The 19,736-nt window shown below is 47.9% G+C and overlaps 1 protein-coding gene across 1 annotated transcript in view; it reads right to left on the minus strand.

Annotated features, from left to right (window-relative positions):
* Positions 1-14,662: 14,662 nt before the first annotated feature.
* The window catches only part of HACD2 (3-hydroxyacyl-CoA dehydratase 2), a gene marked incomplete at its 5' end in the record, with an annotated part of 8,217 nt that continues 3,143 nt past the window's right edge, over positions 14,663-19,736 (minus strand). The window contains 2 exon segments of the mRNA XM_077474754.1: positions 14,663-16,982; positions 18,731-18,909. Of these exon segments, the coding sequence (XP_077330880.1) occupies positions 16,906-16,982; positions 18,731-18,909 (256 nt within the window).

Genomic DNA, 19,736 nt, shown 5'->3' on the forward strand with positions numbered 1-19,736 from the left:
ACCCCCACAGGAGAACAAAGCTCTGCCCTGATGTTGGGGCGTGGGGGGGGGGGGTCTGGAGGTGTAGTGACATCACATTCCACGGCCCGCACCTCGCTGTTTATATTAACCCTTTCATGACTAAGCCCATTTTTGGAATTTGGTGTTTACAAGTTAAAATCCATATTTTTTGCTAGAAAATTACTTGGAACCCCCAAACATTATATATATTTTTTTAGCAGAGACTCTAGAGAATAAAACGGCAATTGTTGCAATATTTTATGTCACACGGTATTTGCGCAGCGGTGTTTTAAACGCAACTTTTTGGGAAAAGGGACACTTTCATGAATAAAAAAAAAACAATAAAATTAGCCCAATTTTTTTGCGTAATGTGAAAGATAATGTTACGCCGAGTAAATAGATACCAAACATGTCACACTTTATAATTGCGCGCACTTGACTACAAAGTACGGTACCTAAAAATCTCAATAGGCGACGCTTTAAAAAATGTTTACGGTTACCAGGTTAGCGTTACAGAGGAGGTCTAGTGCTAGAATTATTGCTCTCGCTCTGACGATCGCGGCGATACCTCACATGTGTGATTTGAACACCGTTTACATACGCGGGCGCGACTTCCGTATGCGTTTTCTTTGCTTCGCGAGCTCGCGGGGACGGCGGGCGCTTTAAAAAATTTTTTTATTTATTTTATTTATTTTAAAATGACTAAATTGTTTTAAAAAAAAAAAAATTGATCACTTTTATTGCTGTCACAAGGAATGTAAACATCCCTTGTGACAGTAATAGGTGGTGACAGGTCCTCTTTATGGAGGGATCGGGGGTCTAAAAGACCCCCCACCCCTCCTTTACACTTCAGTGTATTCAGATCGCCATTGGCAGCCGAGTAAACGGGAAGTGACGTCATGACGTCGCTTCCGTGTTTACGATGAGGAGACTGGAATGAAGATTACGGCTTCGTTCCAGTTCCTCCGCAGCAGCCGGAGGCGTCGGATCACTGATCGGTGCTCCCGATCGAGCGGGAGCACCGGTAACAGCGGCGGGAGGGGGGGACGTCCCCTCCCGCTCCTCCGGCATAACAGCCAAGCGGCTTTTAGCCGCATTGGTTGTTATGCCTGGATAGCCAATCGCCTGCTGCAAAAAACGGTACCGGGATGATGCCTGCAGGTGCGGGCATCATCCCGGTATAACCCCCGGAAGCCGAGTACGCATATCTGCGTACGCTCGGCGGGAAAGGGTTAAAGTCCATATATATTATAGAGTTAATACATGCGGGGGGGGAGGGGGGTCTGCCTATGTAGCGCTGGCTCCTGACGAGCAGGTGCTATGGTTTTTGAAAAGTTAATTTGCCTAAAACCACAGTTGGGCTTCAGGACTAATTCTCCAAATTTTTGGTTTCAGTACTAGTCCAGCTGGGTTGCACCGGGTTCTCCTTGACCGCATGTGTCACTGTCACCATCGGCAAGAGTAGGAACGCAGTCTAGCTGGGTGCATTGAATGCCACTTATACCACGGAACCAGCCCAGTGGGAGTGTTTTCCTGCTGTGCATTCTGGGGGGTGGTATTTAAGGTACCAACGCCACGTTCGCAGGGTTCTTTTTCTGTCTGTTTGGTTCTGGTGGTCCTCCTGACCCAGCCCCATGGCCCTCCTTGCCTGGGGTGCAGAACCATGCATAAATCATGAGTCTCTGGGCCAACTGGCCAGAGGCGACGCAACTGCAGGGACAGGCTCGGGAGAATCTCGGGGCCTACTGATCTGAGGGTGGTGCGGTGCCGTCTCATCTGAGGGAGAGGCCCAGCAACTGAAGAACCCCAGGGGAGGACACTTTCAGAAGGCCATGCACAAGGCTGGTTTCTCTGGAGGCTAGGTTGAAGGACGCAGCCCGGATCAACACACATATGGTATCACCGGATCGGCTGAGAGAACCTGGTACCGTATGATAGCTCTTTAAATGTATCCACATCCCTCAGTAATGCTCAAGTGTGTCTCACAAGTCTGTGGCAGAGACTTTACTGAGCGTCCCACCGGCTGCTAGGCCTAGTAAGAGAGGTCTATCCGGGGGGTGTAAAATCCAGCTGTGTAACGGCCTCTATTCTCTAGATTTTCTCTAAAGACTTCCATCTTGCAATATACAGTTAGGGCCATAAATATTTGGACAGTGACACAATTTTCGCAAGTTGGGCTCTGCATGCCACTGCATTGGATTTGAAATGAAACCTCTACAACAGAATTCAAGTGCAGATTGTAATGTTTAATTTGAAGGGTTGAACAAAAATACCTGATAGAAAATGTAGGAATTGTACACATTTCTTTACAAACACTCCACATTTTAGGAGCTCAAAAGTAATTGGACAAATAAACATAACCCAAACAAAATATTTATTTATTCAATATTTTGTTGCAAATCCATTGGAGGCAATCACTGCCTTAAGTCTGGAACCCATGGACATCACCAAACGCTGGGTTTCCTCCTTCTTAATGCTTTGCCAGGCCTTTCCAGCCGCAGCCTTCAGGTCTTGCTTGTTTGTGGGTCTTTCCGTCTTAAGTCTGGATTTGAGCAAGTGAAATACTCAATTGGGTTAAGATCTGGTGATTGACTTGGCCATTGCAGAATGTTCCACTTTTTTGCACTCATGAACTCCTGGGTAGCTTTGGCTGTATGCTTGGGGTCATTGTCCATCTGTACTATGAAGCGCCGTCCGATCAACTTTGCACCATTTGGCTGAATCTGGGCTGAAAGTATATCCCGGTACACTTCAGAATTCATCCGGCTACTCTTGTCTGCTGTTATGTCATCAATAAACACCAGTGACCCAGTGCCATTGAAAGCCATGCATGCCCATGCCATCACGTTGCCTCCACCATGTTTTACAGAGGATGTGGTGTGCCTTGGATCATGTGCCGTTCCCTTTCTTCTCCAAACTTTTTTCTTCCCATCATTCTGGTACAGGTTGATCTTTGTCTCATCTGTCCATAGAATACTTTTCCAGAACTGAGCTGGCTTCTTGAGGTGTTTTTGGGCAAATTTACCTCTGGCCTGTCTATTTTTGGAATTGATGAATGGTTTGCATCTACATGTGAACCCTTTGTATTTACTTTCATGGAGTCTTCTCTTTACTGTTGACTTAGAGACAGATACACCTACTTCCCTGAGAGTGTTCTGGACTTCAGTTGATGTTGTGAACGGGTTCTTCTTCACCAAAGAAAGTATGGGGCGATCATCCACCACTGTTGTCTTCCATGGACGCCCAGTCCTTTTTGAGTTCCCAAGCTCACCAGTCAATTCCTTTTTTCTCAGAATGTACCCGACTGTTAATTTTGCTACTCCAAGCATGTCTGCTATCTCTCTGATGGATTTTTTCTTTTTTTTCAGCCTCAGGATGTTCTGCTTCACCTCAATTGAGAGTTCCTTTGACCGCATGTTGTCTGGTCACAGCAACAGCTTCCAAATGCAAAACCACACACCTGGAATCAACCCCAGACCTTTTAACTACTTCATTGATTACAGGTTAACGAGGGAGACGCCTTCAGAGTTAATTGCAGCCCTTAGAGTCTATTGTCCAATTACTTTTGGTCCCTTGAAAAAGAGGAGGCTATGCATTACAGAGCTATGATTCCTAAACCCTTTCTCCGATTTGGATGTGGAAACTCTCATATTGCAGCTGGGAGTGTGCACTTTCAGCCCATATTATATATATAATTGTATTTCTGAACATGTTTTTGTAAACAGCTAAAATAACAAAACTTGTGTCACTGTCCAAATATTTATGGCCCTAACTGTAAGTACCTGAACTCATTCCTAACCCTCCACCCTTATTGAGAGACTCTGTTCTAAATAAATACCCCAAAAGAGGATTCAGTGTCAGTTTCCACATTCTGTGGGCCATCTACCACGGGAACCCCAAGATGGAGAAGCAAACAAGTGAGGTAACAGTAAGCCCAAATAAAACCAGCAGCTCCTTCGGGGGTCAGTGCCACACCTATATATATATATATATATATATATATATATATATATATATATATATATATATATATATATATATATATATATATATATATATATATATATATATATATATTATACAGTTAATACATCTGGGGGGTCTGCCTACATATATATTATCCACTTAAGGACTGCGGCATGGCAATGTACGTCATCACAATGGCATGTACAGGCACAAGCACGTACATGTACGTGCTCGCCTTCCAGCGGGTGGGCGGTCCGGTTCGCTTCAGGAGCGATCCGGGATGAGGGGATGGCAGTTGGTTTCTGGCCACCTCCTCTCGATCGCTCCTGGTGAATGAGAAGATTCCTCCCACTGTCATCATATTGTATACACAGGCAGGGAGGAAGTGATGTCATTCTCCCGGGGTGGTCTTTTTGACCGGACTACGAGGAGAACACAGAAAGTAAGTGCACCAATCACTACACTGACATGTAGGCACACACAGGCACACAAACCCCCCCCCCCCCGATCGGCCCCCACACGCCCCCTCCCAGTCACAGTGTCACATTATTTATTTACTGATCACTGCATTCAGTGTCAATTGTGACAGTAAAAACTGTCAGGGCAGTTAGTGTTAGGTCCAGGGTAGCCCCCTACCACCCCAATAAAGGTTTAACCCCCTGATTGCCCCTAGTTAACCCTTTCACCCCCTTTTGCCAGTGTCAATAAGCGATCATTTTTCTGATCGCTGCATTAGTGTCACTAGTGTCGCTAGGTAGCTAGTTATTTTTTTAGGTTCACCGCCAGGTTTTTATAGCGCTAGGTACCCCCATATACTACCCAATAATGGTTTTAATCCCCTGATTGCCCCTAGTTAACCCTTTCACCAGCGATCACCGTATAAGTGTCACTAGTGATGCTGGTTAGCCAGTTAGTTATTTAGGTTCCCCGTCAGGTTTTTATATAACGCCAGGGACCCCCATATACTACCCAATAAAGATTTGAACCCCCTGATTGCCCCTAGTTAACCCTTTCACCACTGATCACCGTATAAGTGTTACGGGTGACTCTGGTTAGTTTGCTTTTTATAGCATCAGGGCACCAACCATTTATTACCCAATAAAGGTTTAACCCCCTGATCACCCGGCGGGTGATATCAATTAGGTTTTAGGGTCAGGGTCTGCGTCGCCCCAGGCAGCGCTAGGTTGGTGCCAGTACTGCTAACACCCACGTGCAAAGCATACACCTCCCGTAGTGGTATAGAATCTGAACAGATCAATATCTGATCTGATCAGATCTATACTAGCATCCCCAGCAGTTTAGGGTTCCAAAAAAACGCATTGTTAGCGGGATCAGCCCAGATACCTGCTGGCACCTGCGTTTTGCCCCTCTGCCCAGCCCACCCAAGTGCAGTATCGATCGATCACTGTCACTTACAAAACACTAAACACATAACTGCAGCGATCGCAGAGTCAGGCCTGATCCCTGCCATCGCTAACAGGTTTTTTTGGTAGCGTTTTATATTTAAATCCGGAAGGCAGTGCTTGGTTTTCAGGGTCCCGTACGTGGCTAGGCTCCCAAAAAGTCCCCCACATGTGGTATCCCCGTACTCGGGAGAAGCAGCAAAATGTATTTTGGGGTGTAATTTGACTTATGCCCATAGCATGTGTGAGCAATATATCATTTAGTGACAACTTTGTGCAAAAAAAAAAAAACAATTGTAATATTCCTGCAACTTGTGGCAAAATATGAAATATTTAATGGACTCAACATGCCTCTCAGTAAATAGCTTGGGGTGTCTACTTTCCAAAATGGGGTCATTAGGGCGGGTTTTGTGTTTTGGCATTTTATGGCCTTCGAAATTGTGATAGGTAGTGAGGAGTGAAATCAAAAATTTGCACCCTTAGAAACCCTGAAGGCAGTGATTGGTTTTCGGGGTGCCGTACGCGGCTAGACTCCCAAAAAGTCCCACATATGTGGTATCCCCGTACTCAGGAGAAGCAGCAGAATATGTTTTGGGGTGCAATTCCACATATAACTATAGCATGTGTGAGCAATATATCATTTAGTGACAACTTTTTGTAAACTTTTTTTTTTTTTTTGTGTCATTATTCAATCACTTGGGACAAAAAAAATAAAAAAATATTCAGTGGGCTCAACATGCCCCTCAGCAATTTCCTTGGGGTGTCTACTTTCCAAAATGGGGTCATTTGGGGGGGGTTTGTACTGCCCTGCCATTTTAGCACCTCAGTCATAAATTAAAAGCTGTGTAAATTCCAGAAAATGTCCTCTAGTTTGTAGACGATATAACTTTTGCGCAAACCAATAAATATTCGCTTATTGACATTTTTTTTACTAAAGACATGTGGCTGAAATAATTCTGCCCTAAATGTATGACTAAAATTGAGTTTATTCGATTTTTCTTATAACAAAAAGTAGAAAATATCTTTTTCTCAAAATTTTCGGTCTTTTTCCATTTATATCGCAAAAAATAAAAATCGCAGAGGCAATCAAATATTTGTGGGAAGAAAAGGACGCAAATTTCGTTTGGGCACAACATTGCATGACCGCGCAATTACCAGTTAAAGCAGTGCAGTGCCAAATTGTAAAAAGACCTCTGGTCCTTAGGCTGACAATTGGTCCGGGGCTGAAGTGGTTAAAGAGGAAGTAAACCCTGATGGGTTTACTTCCTCTTTTTTTCCCTGCAAAGGTAACGCATAATGGACTACTATGCATCGCATCGCATCGCATCGCATAGTAGCTCATTATGTGTCACTTACCTGACACAGGAGCCAGCGAAGTCGCCGCTGATCCCTGTAGTCCACCGCATCCATCTTGCTGGTGGCGTCTCGCAGCTCCGACCAATGACAGCGGCGAAGCCGCGATGACGTCACTCCCGCGCATGCGCACGGGAGTCGCGTCTCGCAGCTCCGCCGCTGCCATTCGGCGAAGCCGCGATGACGTCACTCCTGCGCATGCGCACGGGAGTCGTCAAATTAGGCAAATCCATTCTTGGACTTGCCGCATTTAGTGCACCTGCGCGCCGCTGTCTACGGCGCATGCGCCGTAGACAGCGGTGCCCATTTTCGGGCAAATATCTCCTAAACCATATAGGTTTAGGAGATATTGCTTGGACCTACAGGTAAGCCTTAATCTAGGCTTACCTGTAGGTCAAAGTGGTTTGAAGGGGTTTACTTCCTCTTTAAGGTGCTGCGGTCACGTGGTTCTGAGTTCCGGTCCAGAAGTATGTTCTGACTCCCTGGTCCTGATCCTCTTGACCAGCCCCCAGAGGCCCTCATGGCCTGGGGTGCGGATCCATCCGTTTCCGAGTCTCTGGGCTGGCTAGTCCGAGGCGCAGTAACTGGAAGGAGGGTTCCGAGGTGGTCCGGTGCCGTCTCGGGTTTGGAGAGGCCCAGCAACTGAAAACACAACCAGAGGAGGACTCTTCGGAGGAGGGCCATGCACAAGGCTGGCAGCTCGGTAAGAGCCTGGAAGCTGAACTGTATGGACACTAATTGAATCCGCATTTCTCACGGTATCGCCGGACCGGCTGCAAGATACCGGTACTGTAAGAAAGTTCCTAATTTCATCTTTCAGTTACAACTAAGTTCCTGTGAGAGATTTTCTGTGTTCATCTAAAGATTTACCACCAAGTCTGTGGCAGAGACTTTGCTGAATCATTTGTCGGCTGCTAAATCCATAAACCAGGATTTATCCGGTAGCTGAAATATCCGGTTGCGATTGGCTACTCCCTGGATCATCTAGAGACAGACATTTATAAAAGAGGAAGTAAACCCTGCAAAGGTAAAGCATAATGGACTACATCGCATCGCATCGCATCACATAGTAGCCCATTATGTGTCACTTACCTGACACAGGAGCCAGCGAAGTCACCGCTGTCCCCTGTAGTCCGCCGCATCCATCTTCTCGGTGGGTCTCGCTGCTCCGCCGCTGTGATTCACCGGAGCAGCGATGACGTCACTCCCGCGCGTGCGCATGGGAGCCGACCTTTGCGGCATATTGCCACGATCTGCGGCTTACCCAGTGTGCCTACGCGCCGCTGTCTAAGGCGCATGCGCCGTAGACAGTGGTGGCTGTCTTCAGGTAAATATCTCCTAAACCGTGTAGGTTTAGGAGATATTTCTTGGACCTACAGGTAAACCTTAATCTAGGCCTTAATCTAGGCTCACCTGTAGGTCAAAGTGGTTTGTAAGGGTTTACAACCACTTTAAGTGTCAGCATTTTCCAAAGTGCCTGAGCTTCCCTACCCATCCCCTCTATTCCCAACTGAGAGAGACTGAGTTTCTAGTCAACGTTTTATGTAAATAAATATTCCTAAAGGAATTCAAGTGTCGGTCTCTGCAGTTATTGGGCCATCAACCTCGGGAACTCCTTAGACAAGAACGACGAGCTATGAGGGGGAGAAGATGAACAGTAAGCCCAAGAAAACCAGCCGCTCCTTCGGGGGTCGGTGCTACAATTTTATCATAAATTGGGATTTTAGGGCGACTATAGACACCCAAAGTCTAGTTCCGTGACCCCCCCCCCCCCCCCCGATAGCCGCCATTCCTTGCTAGGATCGGCTGGTTCAGGAGGGACTAGGCAAATTTCGATCTGTGTGGAGGACTACCAGTTCAACAGAAGCTGATCATTAAATTGGCTTCTGCCAAACACTCCTTTTGGAAAACCTCTTTCAGCCATTCAGCTGCAGCACTGATCTGTGTAATCTGACAGCAGAGGAGTCCGGCTGTCAGAATACAGCAGGGACGATCCCTCCATCGCATGCAAAAATCTAATTTAAAAAAAAGGTGTATGCCCAGCTGTAGGTAAGTGCACCCCACAGAATGGATACCGGGGGGGCCTAGGCACGGGAAGTGGATGGATACCGGGGGGGCCTAGGCACGGGAAGTGGATGGATACCGGGGGGGGGGGGATGTGGATACCAGGGGGGCCTAGGCACGGGAAGGCCGTGGATAGCAGGGGGGGGGGGAGTGGATACCAGGGGGGCCTAGGCACGGGAAGGCCGTGGATAGCAGGGGGGCCTAGGCACGGGAAGGCCACAGATACCAGGGGGGGCCTAGGCATGGGAAGGGCGTGCATACCCTGGGGGCCTAGGCACAGGAAGGGCATGGATACCAGGGGGGGCCTAGGCACGAGAAGGGCGTGGATACCGGGGGGCCTAGGCACGGGAAGGCAGTGGCACGGGAAGGCAGTGGATAGCAGGGAGGCCTAGGCACTGGAAGGCAGTGGATGGCAGGGAGGCCTAGGCACGGGAAGGCAGTGGATGGCAGGGGGGGCCTAGGCACGGGAAGGCAGTGGATGGCAGGGGGGCCTAGGCACGGGAAGGCAGTGGATACCAGGGGGGGCCTTAAAAAGGGTAGGGCGTGGATACCATGGGGGCCTAGGCACAGGAAGAGCGTGGATACCAGGGGGGCCTAGGCACAGGAAGGGCGTGGATACCAGGGGGGCCTAGGCACAGGAAGGGCGTGGATACCAGGGGGGCCTAGGCACAGGAAGGGCGTGGATACCAGGGGGGCCTAGGCACAGGAAGGGCGTGGATACCAGGGGGGCCTAGGCACAGGAAGGGCGTGAATACCAGGGGGGCCTTGGCATGGATACCAGGGGGCTTTGGCACGGGAAGGACATGGATACCAGGGGGGCCTGGTATCCACGGGAAGGGCATGGATACCGGGGGGGGGGGGGGGCCTGGCCACGGGAAGGGCGTGGATACCAGGGGAGGCCTGGCCACGGGAAGGGCGTGGATACCAGGGGAGGCCTGGCCACGGGAAGGGCATGGATACCAGGGGAGGCCTGGCCACGGGAAGGGCATGGATACCAGGGGAGGCCTGGCCACGGGAAGGGAGTGGACACCAGGGGAGGCCTGGCCATGGGAAGGGCGTGGATACCAGGGGAGGCCTAGGCATGGTTAGGGCATGGATACCAGGGGGGGGCCTAGGGGCACGGTTAGGGCGTGGATACCGGGGGGGCCTGGCCATGGGAAGGGTGTAGATACCAGGGGAGGCCTGGCCACGTGAAGGGCGTGGATACCAGGGGGGCCTAGGCATGGTTAGGGCATGGATACCAGGGGGGGGCCTAGGCACAGGAAGGGAAAGGATACCAGGAGTGCTTTGATATTTTTCAGGGATAACACAAGGCACATTTCTGAGGACACTGTTTAGTCACAAATAACATTTAGCAGTTTGCTATAAAAACACAAAAACGTCATTTCTGAGTTCAGCTCCACTTTAATGAGATGCAGCAGATCAGCACAACACACATCACACAGCCATGTAGTGATTTATCATGCAGTATTCCCTTCCCCCTACACACAGGAGGACCCCCTTATCAGACAATTAACCCTTCCTATGCCAAGGAAGATGGCGGCTCAGGCAGTGATACAGAAACCTTCTGTGTGTGGGACCCCCCATCCCCTCCCCCCCACATATAAAGCAATCAGACAACACAGAGCCAGCGATGGTAATGAGAGCATAGGCCTCGGGATACACAGGATGGGCGGTGCACAGAGCAGCCAATCACTGGCCAGTATATGTTATACTTCAATGAGGAGCAACCAGAAATCCAGTCTCAGCCGTCATCTGATATATGAAAGCCGGCTTTGGATTGGCTGCTGTATTGTTCTCCATTGGCTGAATACTGATAAATGAGAACTGGCTTGGGATTGGCCGCTCTGGTCCCCTGGCTGAGGTATTGACGGTTTATTCAGGTCCCATTAAGTAATACAATAATCATTATAAAAAGGCAGCTCAATACAAAGGGATTTATAGAGAATATTTGGACGCAGTGCGTAGAATCGTCTCGTAGCGCGATGACATCATCGGTCACATTGCGGTCTTCTATGACCCAGTGCAGAAGGAAATACTTCCAGTCACAGCAAAGCCTCTTTATCAGCACTGCATCAATATCGATGAATTCATCTCCGGACAACAAACCATTCCCTCCAATACATTTACACCTTTCTCTGCTTAGTCACATCTCCGGCTTCCTGTGTGCCGCTTCCCTGAACTTCTGGTCAGCCAGAGTTCACCTGTACCATCTCTAGTCATGTGATCACATTCCTAGGGACTACATATCCCATCATTCATAGTCCCGGCACATATGTATGCCCCTTCGTGTATCAAAAATGGCCAACGTGAGGGCACTGCCAACGCACACACAAGACACGCCCTCTGCTCCTCCATGGGGCTGGAGATTGACAACACGTCCCAAGGCCTCATTCACCACAAACGCACATCGAGATGCAGCACCTGACACCAGAGCGTGGTACAAGGGAGACCAAAGTCTAAAGCCCCCATACACACCATTAGATTTTCTGCAGATTTTTGTAACCGTATAATATGAGGTCAAACCTCAGGCGTTTCAATTTGTATGCAGGCCGGCCCTTCTACTACATGGTTTTGGAAAATCTGGAGACAAAAATCTGCAGAAAATCTAAGTGTGTATGGGGTCTAAAGCCTCGCACACATGATCGGATTGTTGGCCAACAGAGCGTCAGACTTTGTCCCGAGGGCGTGTGCCAGGATCTTGTCTTGCATACTAACAGCACACAATTGTCAGCCAACAAACACGAACGTAGTGATGTACTACGAGGAATTTCAGCTCTTGAGCGCCACCCTTTGGGCCCCTTCTGCTAATGTCGTGTTTGGTGAGCATTGATTCCGAGCATGCGTGTTTGTACTTTGGACTTTTGTGTGACAGACTTGTGTACAGATGAGAGGAAAAACTGACAACAGACTGTTGTCTGCCGAAAATGTATTTAGCCTGCCATCCAACATCGGTTGGCAGAAAGTTGGACAACAATTGTCTGATGGAGTATACTGTCAGATTTTAGGCCAACAGTCATCATACAATTCCCTGCCGAAAATCTGATTGTGTGTACGAGGCTTTAGGCTCCATTCACACCGGCGTGACCCCCGAATGTTACATAACTTTGAATGGGTGCGATTTGGATGCCACTTTGGCTTTGTCCAATGATAATAGACAACGGTCACATGTGTAACATTCAGGTGCGACTTTCCAGGGTTTACATTGCAGTCTATGGCACAAGTCACATGAAAGGCGGAGCAAAGTAGTGCAGGAGACAATTTAAGTCGCACACATTTCAACAATTGTCATTGAAAAACACGGACTAGGACAGTGATGGCGAACCTCGGCACCCCAGATGTTTTGGAACTACATTTCCCATGATGCTCAGGCACTCTGCAGTGTAGTTGAGCATCATGGGAAATGTAGTTCCAAAACATCTGGGGTGCCAAGGTTCACCATCACTGGACTAGGACCTTCTTGTCCAAAGTCACATGACAAGTGTGAATGATAAGCCAATGCTGCCCTCGAGATCCGGGGAATCTTGAAAATACGCAAAAGGGGGGGGGGGGGGGGGGCAAAGACCGAGTCCAAGTGCATTCCCGTCCACACTTCATCAGGAAACATAAACCAGCGACTACAAACTCACAAGAGCAAACAGGTAAACCAGCGGAGTACATATACCTGGGAGCTAGGTTTGTACCAATAATATCGATACTATCAGTGCTGATCCGAGTATTTGCACAAGTATCGGTACTCGTGGAAATGCACCTGAATGATACCCGAAACTGATACTTTCAGGCTCGGCTCTTGGAGCTGTCACAAAAAATAAAAAAGCAGCTGGCAATGTTTATTACCAACATTGCTCAGCCCTGAAACGCTAAAATAAAAAGAAACTTTGTTTCTTTTTGTATATTTCTGTTTCTTCATCTGCAGATCAAAAGGGATAAACAAATGTTCCTTTGTTTATAACCCCTTAATTAACTCCCAATTCTCCTCCATTGAATTATTATTTTCCAGTTGCGGTGTGTGTTTTTTAAAGATATAGAGAGGAAAAAAAAAAGGAAGAAAGGGTATCGGTGCACCCCTGCTGGGAACCAGACGGTCTCCCAGAAGATGGAACTCGCATACTCCTAATGCCGCGTACACACGAGCGGATTGTATGGCGTACTTTCCACTGAACGGACTTGACCACACACGGATACACAAACAGTCCGCTGAAAACTTGCGCGATGACGTGTACAGCACGTACGACGGGACTAGAAATAGGAAGTCCAAGACACAGCAAAGCCCTGTAAATCCTTTCTGAGCATGCGCCATTCTTAGTCCGTCGGACTAGCATACTGACGACCGTACTGTCCGCTGAAACCAAAGTACGACGGACAGAATTTCGAAAAATCCGAAATTCTTAGTACTCCGGACTGCACGCTGAAAAAGTCAGCTGAAGCCCACACACGAGCGGACTGTCCGCTGAAATGTGTTTCAACGGACTAAGTACGTCAAACAGTTCGACCGTGTGTACGCAGCATTACACATAATACCAGCTGACATGTTTCAAGGAGCATACCCCCCCCTCCTTCCTCAGAGCAAAACGCATCAGCTGGTATTAGGACTCATGTCAGGACTATGCCAGTTCCATCTTCTGGTTCCCAGGTATATGTACAATGCTGGTTTACCTATTTGCGCTTATGGAGTATGTACTCGTATTACTAGGGCTGGGTGGGGGGGGGGGGAAGCAATTTAAATCTTGAATCGAGTTGAGAAGTCAAATCGATTCAAAATTTCAGCAAATCGGTTTTTGATTTTTTATTTTTTTCCCCAGCAGGACCGGCACCAACACCGTGTCGGTCCTGGAGGTGCTGCGGGCAGGAGTTTTTAGGCGAGGCCATGGCTTCAGCCTAGTCCGCGAGGCTGGATGCCGCGGACTAGGCCGAAGCCACACTCTTGCCTAAAAACTTGCAGTGTCCAAAAAAAAAAAAAAATTCTAAATATACACACACACACACACACACTTAGAATTTTATTTTTTGAGAAAAATGACCCAACTCTCACACACACACACCCCTTTCACACTGGGGCGATTTTCAAGCGATTTAGCGTTAAAAAAAGCACTTGAAAGAAGCCTCATCTGCAGTCCCAATGTGAAATGTCAGCGCCCGAAAAACGCTCGTAAAGCGCCGCTTAAACTAGCAGCGCTTTACCAGCGTTTTTCGAGCGTTATTGGGGCGCTTTTAACCCCTACTAGTGGCCAAATAAAGGGTTAAAAGCGCCCACGAAACGCTGCTGCCAATAGCGTTTTTCGGGCGTTTTACAAGCGCTTCCCATTGATTTCAATGGGAAGGGGCGTTTTAGGAGCGTTGTATTCACCGCTCCAAAAGCGCTGCAAAGAAGCTGCTTGCAAGACTTTTTTTGACGCTCTGCCAGCGCAGCGCCTCAGTGTGAAAGCACTCGGGGCTTTTACATTGGGATTGCAGTTGCAGCTTCTTTCAGGCGCTTTTTTTAATGCTAAAGCGCCTGAAAAACGCCCCAGTGTGAAAGGGGTCTTATAGAAAATATATCTTATTAATTTCAATTGACACAATAGCAGCTAAGAGAAAATGATACAACACTAAACACACCTGCTTTAAAATCCATCCTATAGCATTAGGAGTGCTTCTTGTATTCCACCCGGTGTGTCACTAATTCATATATTCAAATGTCCAAGATAGATTATAGACAAGTCAATCAACATCATTCATAAAAGGACGTCCAAATTCAACCACAGCTCGTGAGACCTCCGCAGAAAGGCTGAATATATACGCCTGTGATACAATCCGTTCGTTGTCCCTTTGATCGACCTTCCATCTAAATATCACTCATGACTAAAAACTTGCAGATAGCGCAATTCCATTTTAAAAGGTTTATTGTAAACAATCCCCCCTCCCCTTCCAGAAACGATAATAAAAAAAGCATTAAAACACGATCCAGTTCAGCCAGCGTGCAAATCTCTCACAGCTCCACAGATCCTTCGGAGAGCGGCGTTACCCAGGTTGAGACAACAGCAGCTTAAAGGAGAAGCCCAGCCTGACCTTTTTAGGCCGGACTTCTTCTCTGGGTCACAGAAATGTAATCTGTTTTGCACTCCTGTGACCCAATTTCAGCGGAGAGCGGTCTGAAGTCCGGTGACGTCACACAGATCAGTCCAGGCGCTGCGTCATCCCGACTTCCGAAGTCCGGATCTGCCAGATGCCTTGACCGATGGCCGCCTCAGCGAGCGGCTCCCCGCCCCTCCACAGCTCAGCACTCCAATGAGCGAGGAGGAGCAGAGAGGAGAGCTGGGTGACCAACAGGCACTCCACAGGCACTCCACAGGCACAGGCACTCCACTACACAGGGAGGAGTGAGAACCGACCCATCGGCGGCTCGGTTCTGTTCAGACACGCCAGGGGGACAGATGCAGCAGCCACCTAGGTAAGCATGAATCTTAAAAAACACCATACTTCTCTTTCAACACTCTTGATAGCCACGTGGTCATGCACTGACGCGTTTCGTCATCACTTCGTCAGGGGGCGTCTATGCCATGTGCACATTTTTTGTCGCGAGTGACATTTAGATGGAAGGTCGATCTCAGATCCAAAGAACAGATTGTATCACAGGAGTATATATTCAGCCTTTCTGGGGAGATCAATACCATGGGGGGGGGGGGAGGTCTCACGAGGTGTGGTGACAGGAACCGTGGTTGAATTTGGACGTCCTTTTATGAACGATGTTTATGGACCGTGTCTATAATCTATCGTGGACATCTGAATATGTGGAATATATGAATTGGTGACACACAGGGTGGAATAATGCTATAGGATTGATTTTTAAAGCAGGTGTGTTTAGTATTTACTCATTGGTTGATATTTCCTAATAAAGGGAGGGTGGGAATGCACTAGGCCTTTGCGCCATTTAGCTCTGTTTGCATATTTCCCAATCTTAAGAGAGCATCATTGGCTCATCTCTCCTATTCTAATAGAAGGGGGGGGGGGGGAGGGGGGTGGGAATGCACTAGGCCAGTGATGGAGAACCTTGGCACCCCAGATGTTTTGGAACTACATTTCCCATGATGCTCACCTACACTGAAGAGTGCATGAGCATCATGGGAAATGTAGTTCCAAAACATCTGGAGTGCCAAGGTTCGCCATCACTGCACTAGGCCTTTGTGTACTACAAGTGCACACCTGTGCAGGTAAACAGGGACCTCACACAGGCCTATACTACACTCTGCCCATGTAAACCAAGCCTAAGAAAGCAATTACCCAGAGCAGAGGCAGGTTTTCAGTGCGTTGTCCTCACATGGGCCTGTACTCTGGAGCAACCACAGGACCCTGGAAGCCAAGGGGCCACTCCGATACCAGAAAGTGGGGCCCTCGCTCAGGGGCCCGGGTCAAACCACAGGACCCTGGAAGCCAAGGGGCCACTCCGATACCAGAAAGCGGGGCCCTCACTCAAGAGCCCGGGTGAAACTAGCTGAATATCACACATGAAGAAGAAACAGTGTCAGTGTTTTACCCTCAGCAGCTGAAATTGTTTTAGAAAAAAAAAAAAAGGTTTGTTTTAATATCGCATTTACATCTGAAATCAATCATCATGTGATCTGATGGGGAAATTCACAAATACGAAACAGAGAAAAAAGAAAAAATGACCATCACAAGAATTCGATCCACACCAACCAATGGGAATACTCCGCACTTACTGGTAGAGCTCCAGGAGGTTGGGGGCCCCCGGGGGGGGGACACATGTAGTGGAATGGGCGCAGTGTTCCTGACACTCTGCAGTCACATGGAGTAAAAAAGAGCGGCATGCAGGGGGCGCCGGACGCGGGGGGCCCGGCTCGGGGCATTTTAGTAAGAAATGCAGAAAAAGGTCAGATTACAAAAAAGAAGGCAAGGCAGCAGATTCCAGAGTCTCTCGCAGTGCATGCTGGGACAGCGGCCCGGGTTAGTATGTAAACTGGACACATCAATCATTCCTGCAATGGTTTACCTCATCCCGGCATTGTCAGAGGAAAGGCTGGACTCAAAAAGTCTGCAGCATTTGGGGGGTCTACAAATTCAGGGGAAAAAAAAAAAAAAAATTAAAAAAGAATTAGGAGGAGGAAAGATGAGGCGGGGGTGGTTATTCGGTTTTCTTGTGATCGGCGTACAGAACTTTCCTCCGCTGGTGAAGCATGTGGAAGTACAGCTGCGGGAAGACTGGAAGGAAGAGAAAAAAAAAGAAAAAAAAAAAAAAAAAAACTTTATAAGAAGCAGACAAAATGACAGACGTTATCTATTCAGCTAGCTCCTCCTACACACAATGATGTCACTCTCCCTAAAGCAGGACTCTGGCATCCCGACTCTTCTATACAATGCAAGCAGATCATGGCTGGTGGGAGGGGCTAGCAGGGGGGCGGTACATAGCTTCCCAATAACATCCCAGCCCCCTCCTGCCTCGCTACTCTTCTATACAATGCAAGCAAATCATGGCTTGTGGGAGGGGCCTCAGTTCTACCCTCTAGAGCCCTCAGTGCTGATGTAAGCAGTGGGAGGAGTTATGTAAATATCACAATAATGTAATTGGTGTCGGGAGGAGTGGGCGTTCCTAAGCAGGCTGCATTTGCATACAGACCACCCAGGTAACACCCACATGTGATGCTGAGCCTCTGTGATTGATTGGATGGCCAGGAAAGGAGGCGGGGCTCTGACTTGCTGCAGCTTCTAATGCACACTGTGAGAAGCTTTCAGTGTGCGGTGAAATCAGAGGAAGCCGTACACCTGTGAAAGACTGGGGGGGGGGGGGGGCAGAGTTTTGCTTTAAGAGACCCACAAGATGTTGATGTCAATAAGGTGCATTTATATAAATGCAGTCCATCTATAAAAGACAGCCCATCCATAAAAATGAAGATAATTTATATAAATGCAGTCCCACTCATAAACACACTGCCCATTCATATAAATGTAGTCCATTCATATAAAAGCAATCCAGTACATTTATAAAACAGGCAACACATTTATACAAATGCAGTCCATTCATATAAAAAAAAAAACACAAACCAAACCAATCTCCTGTACTGTGTAGTGTGCCGCTATGTGACTAAGCTCTTTAACACTCTGTGACGGGTAATGCACTTTGCTGCCCTCCACAGACTGGGGAATCCAAAACACTAGGACATGAAAAGAAACAGAAGGCGCCCTCTGTTTCATTTCACATCCAACCATTCACATAAATGTAGTCCATTCACATAAATGTAGTCCATTCACATAAATGTAGTCCATTCATAAAAAGGGAGCCCATTCATATAAATGCAGGCCATTCATAAAAAATGTAGTCCATTCATATAAATGCAGGCCATTCATAAACAGGCAGCTGGTTCATTAAAAAGCAGTCCATACACACGTCACACAAATCCTCCACCTTAACTGAAAATAAATGCTAAAATTTCCTGTGTTTTCTCTGTAATGAGGAGACACACGACTCCACCGTATGACATTCAGTGGGGGAGATTTACCAATACTGGAGCAGCTCTGCATGGCAGCCAATCAGCTTCTATCTGAAGCTTTGATAATAAAAGCTGGAAGCCGATTGGTTTCTATGCGGAGCTGCACCAGATTCTGCACTCTCCAGTTTTAGTAAATCTCCTCCCAATGTGTATAAACTCCGATTCTGTAGAAGAATCATTTCTAGGATGGAGTTTGTAGCTGAACTCCGGACAGATGAGGTCACAATGTACGGCCTTCATATTCATTATTACATCATTCCAGAATCCTGAGCACTTCCCACTTCTATATATAGGACTGATTGGGCTCACAGGAAGTGGGCAGAACGATAGCAGTGTCCTCCTACCCGGGCGGGGATTAGAGGAGGAAGCTGGGGACAGCACTGGAGGGTGGAGGTGGAAAATGAAGGCTGACACTGGGTGGGGGAGGGGCTGTAATAACGGGACGTGGCGCGGTGTACTCACGGGGGATGTAGGAGACCATGACCAGGAGGAGGAAGGTGTAGTAGTCGAAGGAGAAGTTGTACTTGTTGGGGAGTCTGATGGAGTAAAGTCCCGTCTGCTTGACGATGGGCAGCGCGGCGTAGATGGTCAGCAGCTCCCCGGCCACACCCATGGGGTAGAGAACGATGAACAGCGTGTACCTGCCAAACAATCAACATCCAGCTGAATCAATCGACTGACAGGCAGACCAACAAACAATGATCGAACTCAGACTCTCCACCCCCCCATCCCTTTAAGAAATGCTAACGCTGGAGACATTTCTTAGGCTTCCCCATCATAGGAGCACTGGGATTGGCTGTCAGTGATCACATGATCAGGGGCCCATTTTACCAATTCCAGCCCAGGAGCTGTGACAGTGCGGTCACCCTACTCTCAGCCCAGCACAGTGAAGCACACCTCTGTGCAGCCCCAGATATACAGCCAGCAGGAAGGGGTTAACCCATGTCTGAAATATGAACTGTCAGGGCGTGCTGCGCCACACCAACCTATTAGACTGTACTGGAGACTTAAAGTTAGATTCTGTTTATGGAGTGCAAAGCAGACAGTTCTTATTTCAGACACCATCACACATCAGGCCAGTCTGCCATCCCTACTAATTCTGGAGAAAGAAAGAAAGAAAGAAAGAAAGAAAGAAAGAAAGAAAGAAAGAAAGAAAGAAAGAAAGAAAGAAAGAAAGAAAGAAAGAAAGAAAGAAAGAAAGAAAGAAAGAAAGAAAGAAAGAAAGAAAGAAAGAAAGAAAGAAATCTCATTGGCTGTGTGAAAACAAAGACATTTGTACATTGAGGATCGCTGGTTCTCTGTCCCCCACGTAGCTACGTGAGACAGAGAGAGACCGAGACACAGACACCGACAGACAGACACAGAGACACACAGAGAGAGAGAGAGACACAGAGAGACAGAGAGAGACACAGAGACAGAGACAGAGAGAGAGAGACAGAGACAGAGACAGAGAGAGACACAGAGACAG

This window comes from Lithobates pipiens, unplaced genomic scaffold (genome assembly GCF_037356315.1).
Source record: "Lithobates pipiens isolate NorthernLeopardFrog02 unplaced genomic scaffold, aLitPip1_a1.2 Scaffold_126, whole genome shotgun sequence".
In the NCBI taxonomy this organism is placed as follows: Eukaryota; Metazoa; Chordata; class Amphibia; order Anura; family Ranidae; genus Lithobates; species Lithobates pipiens.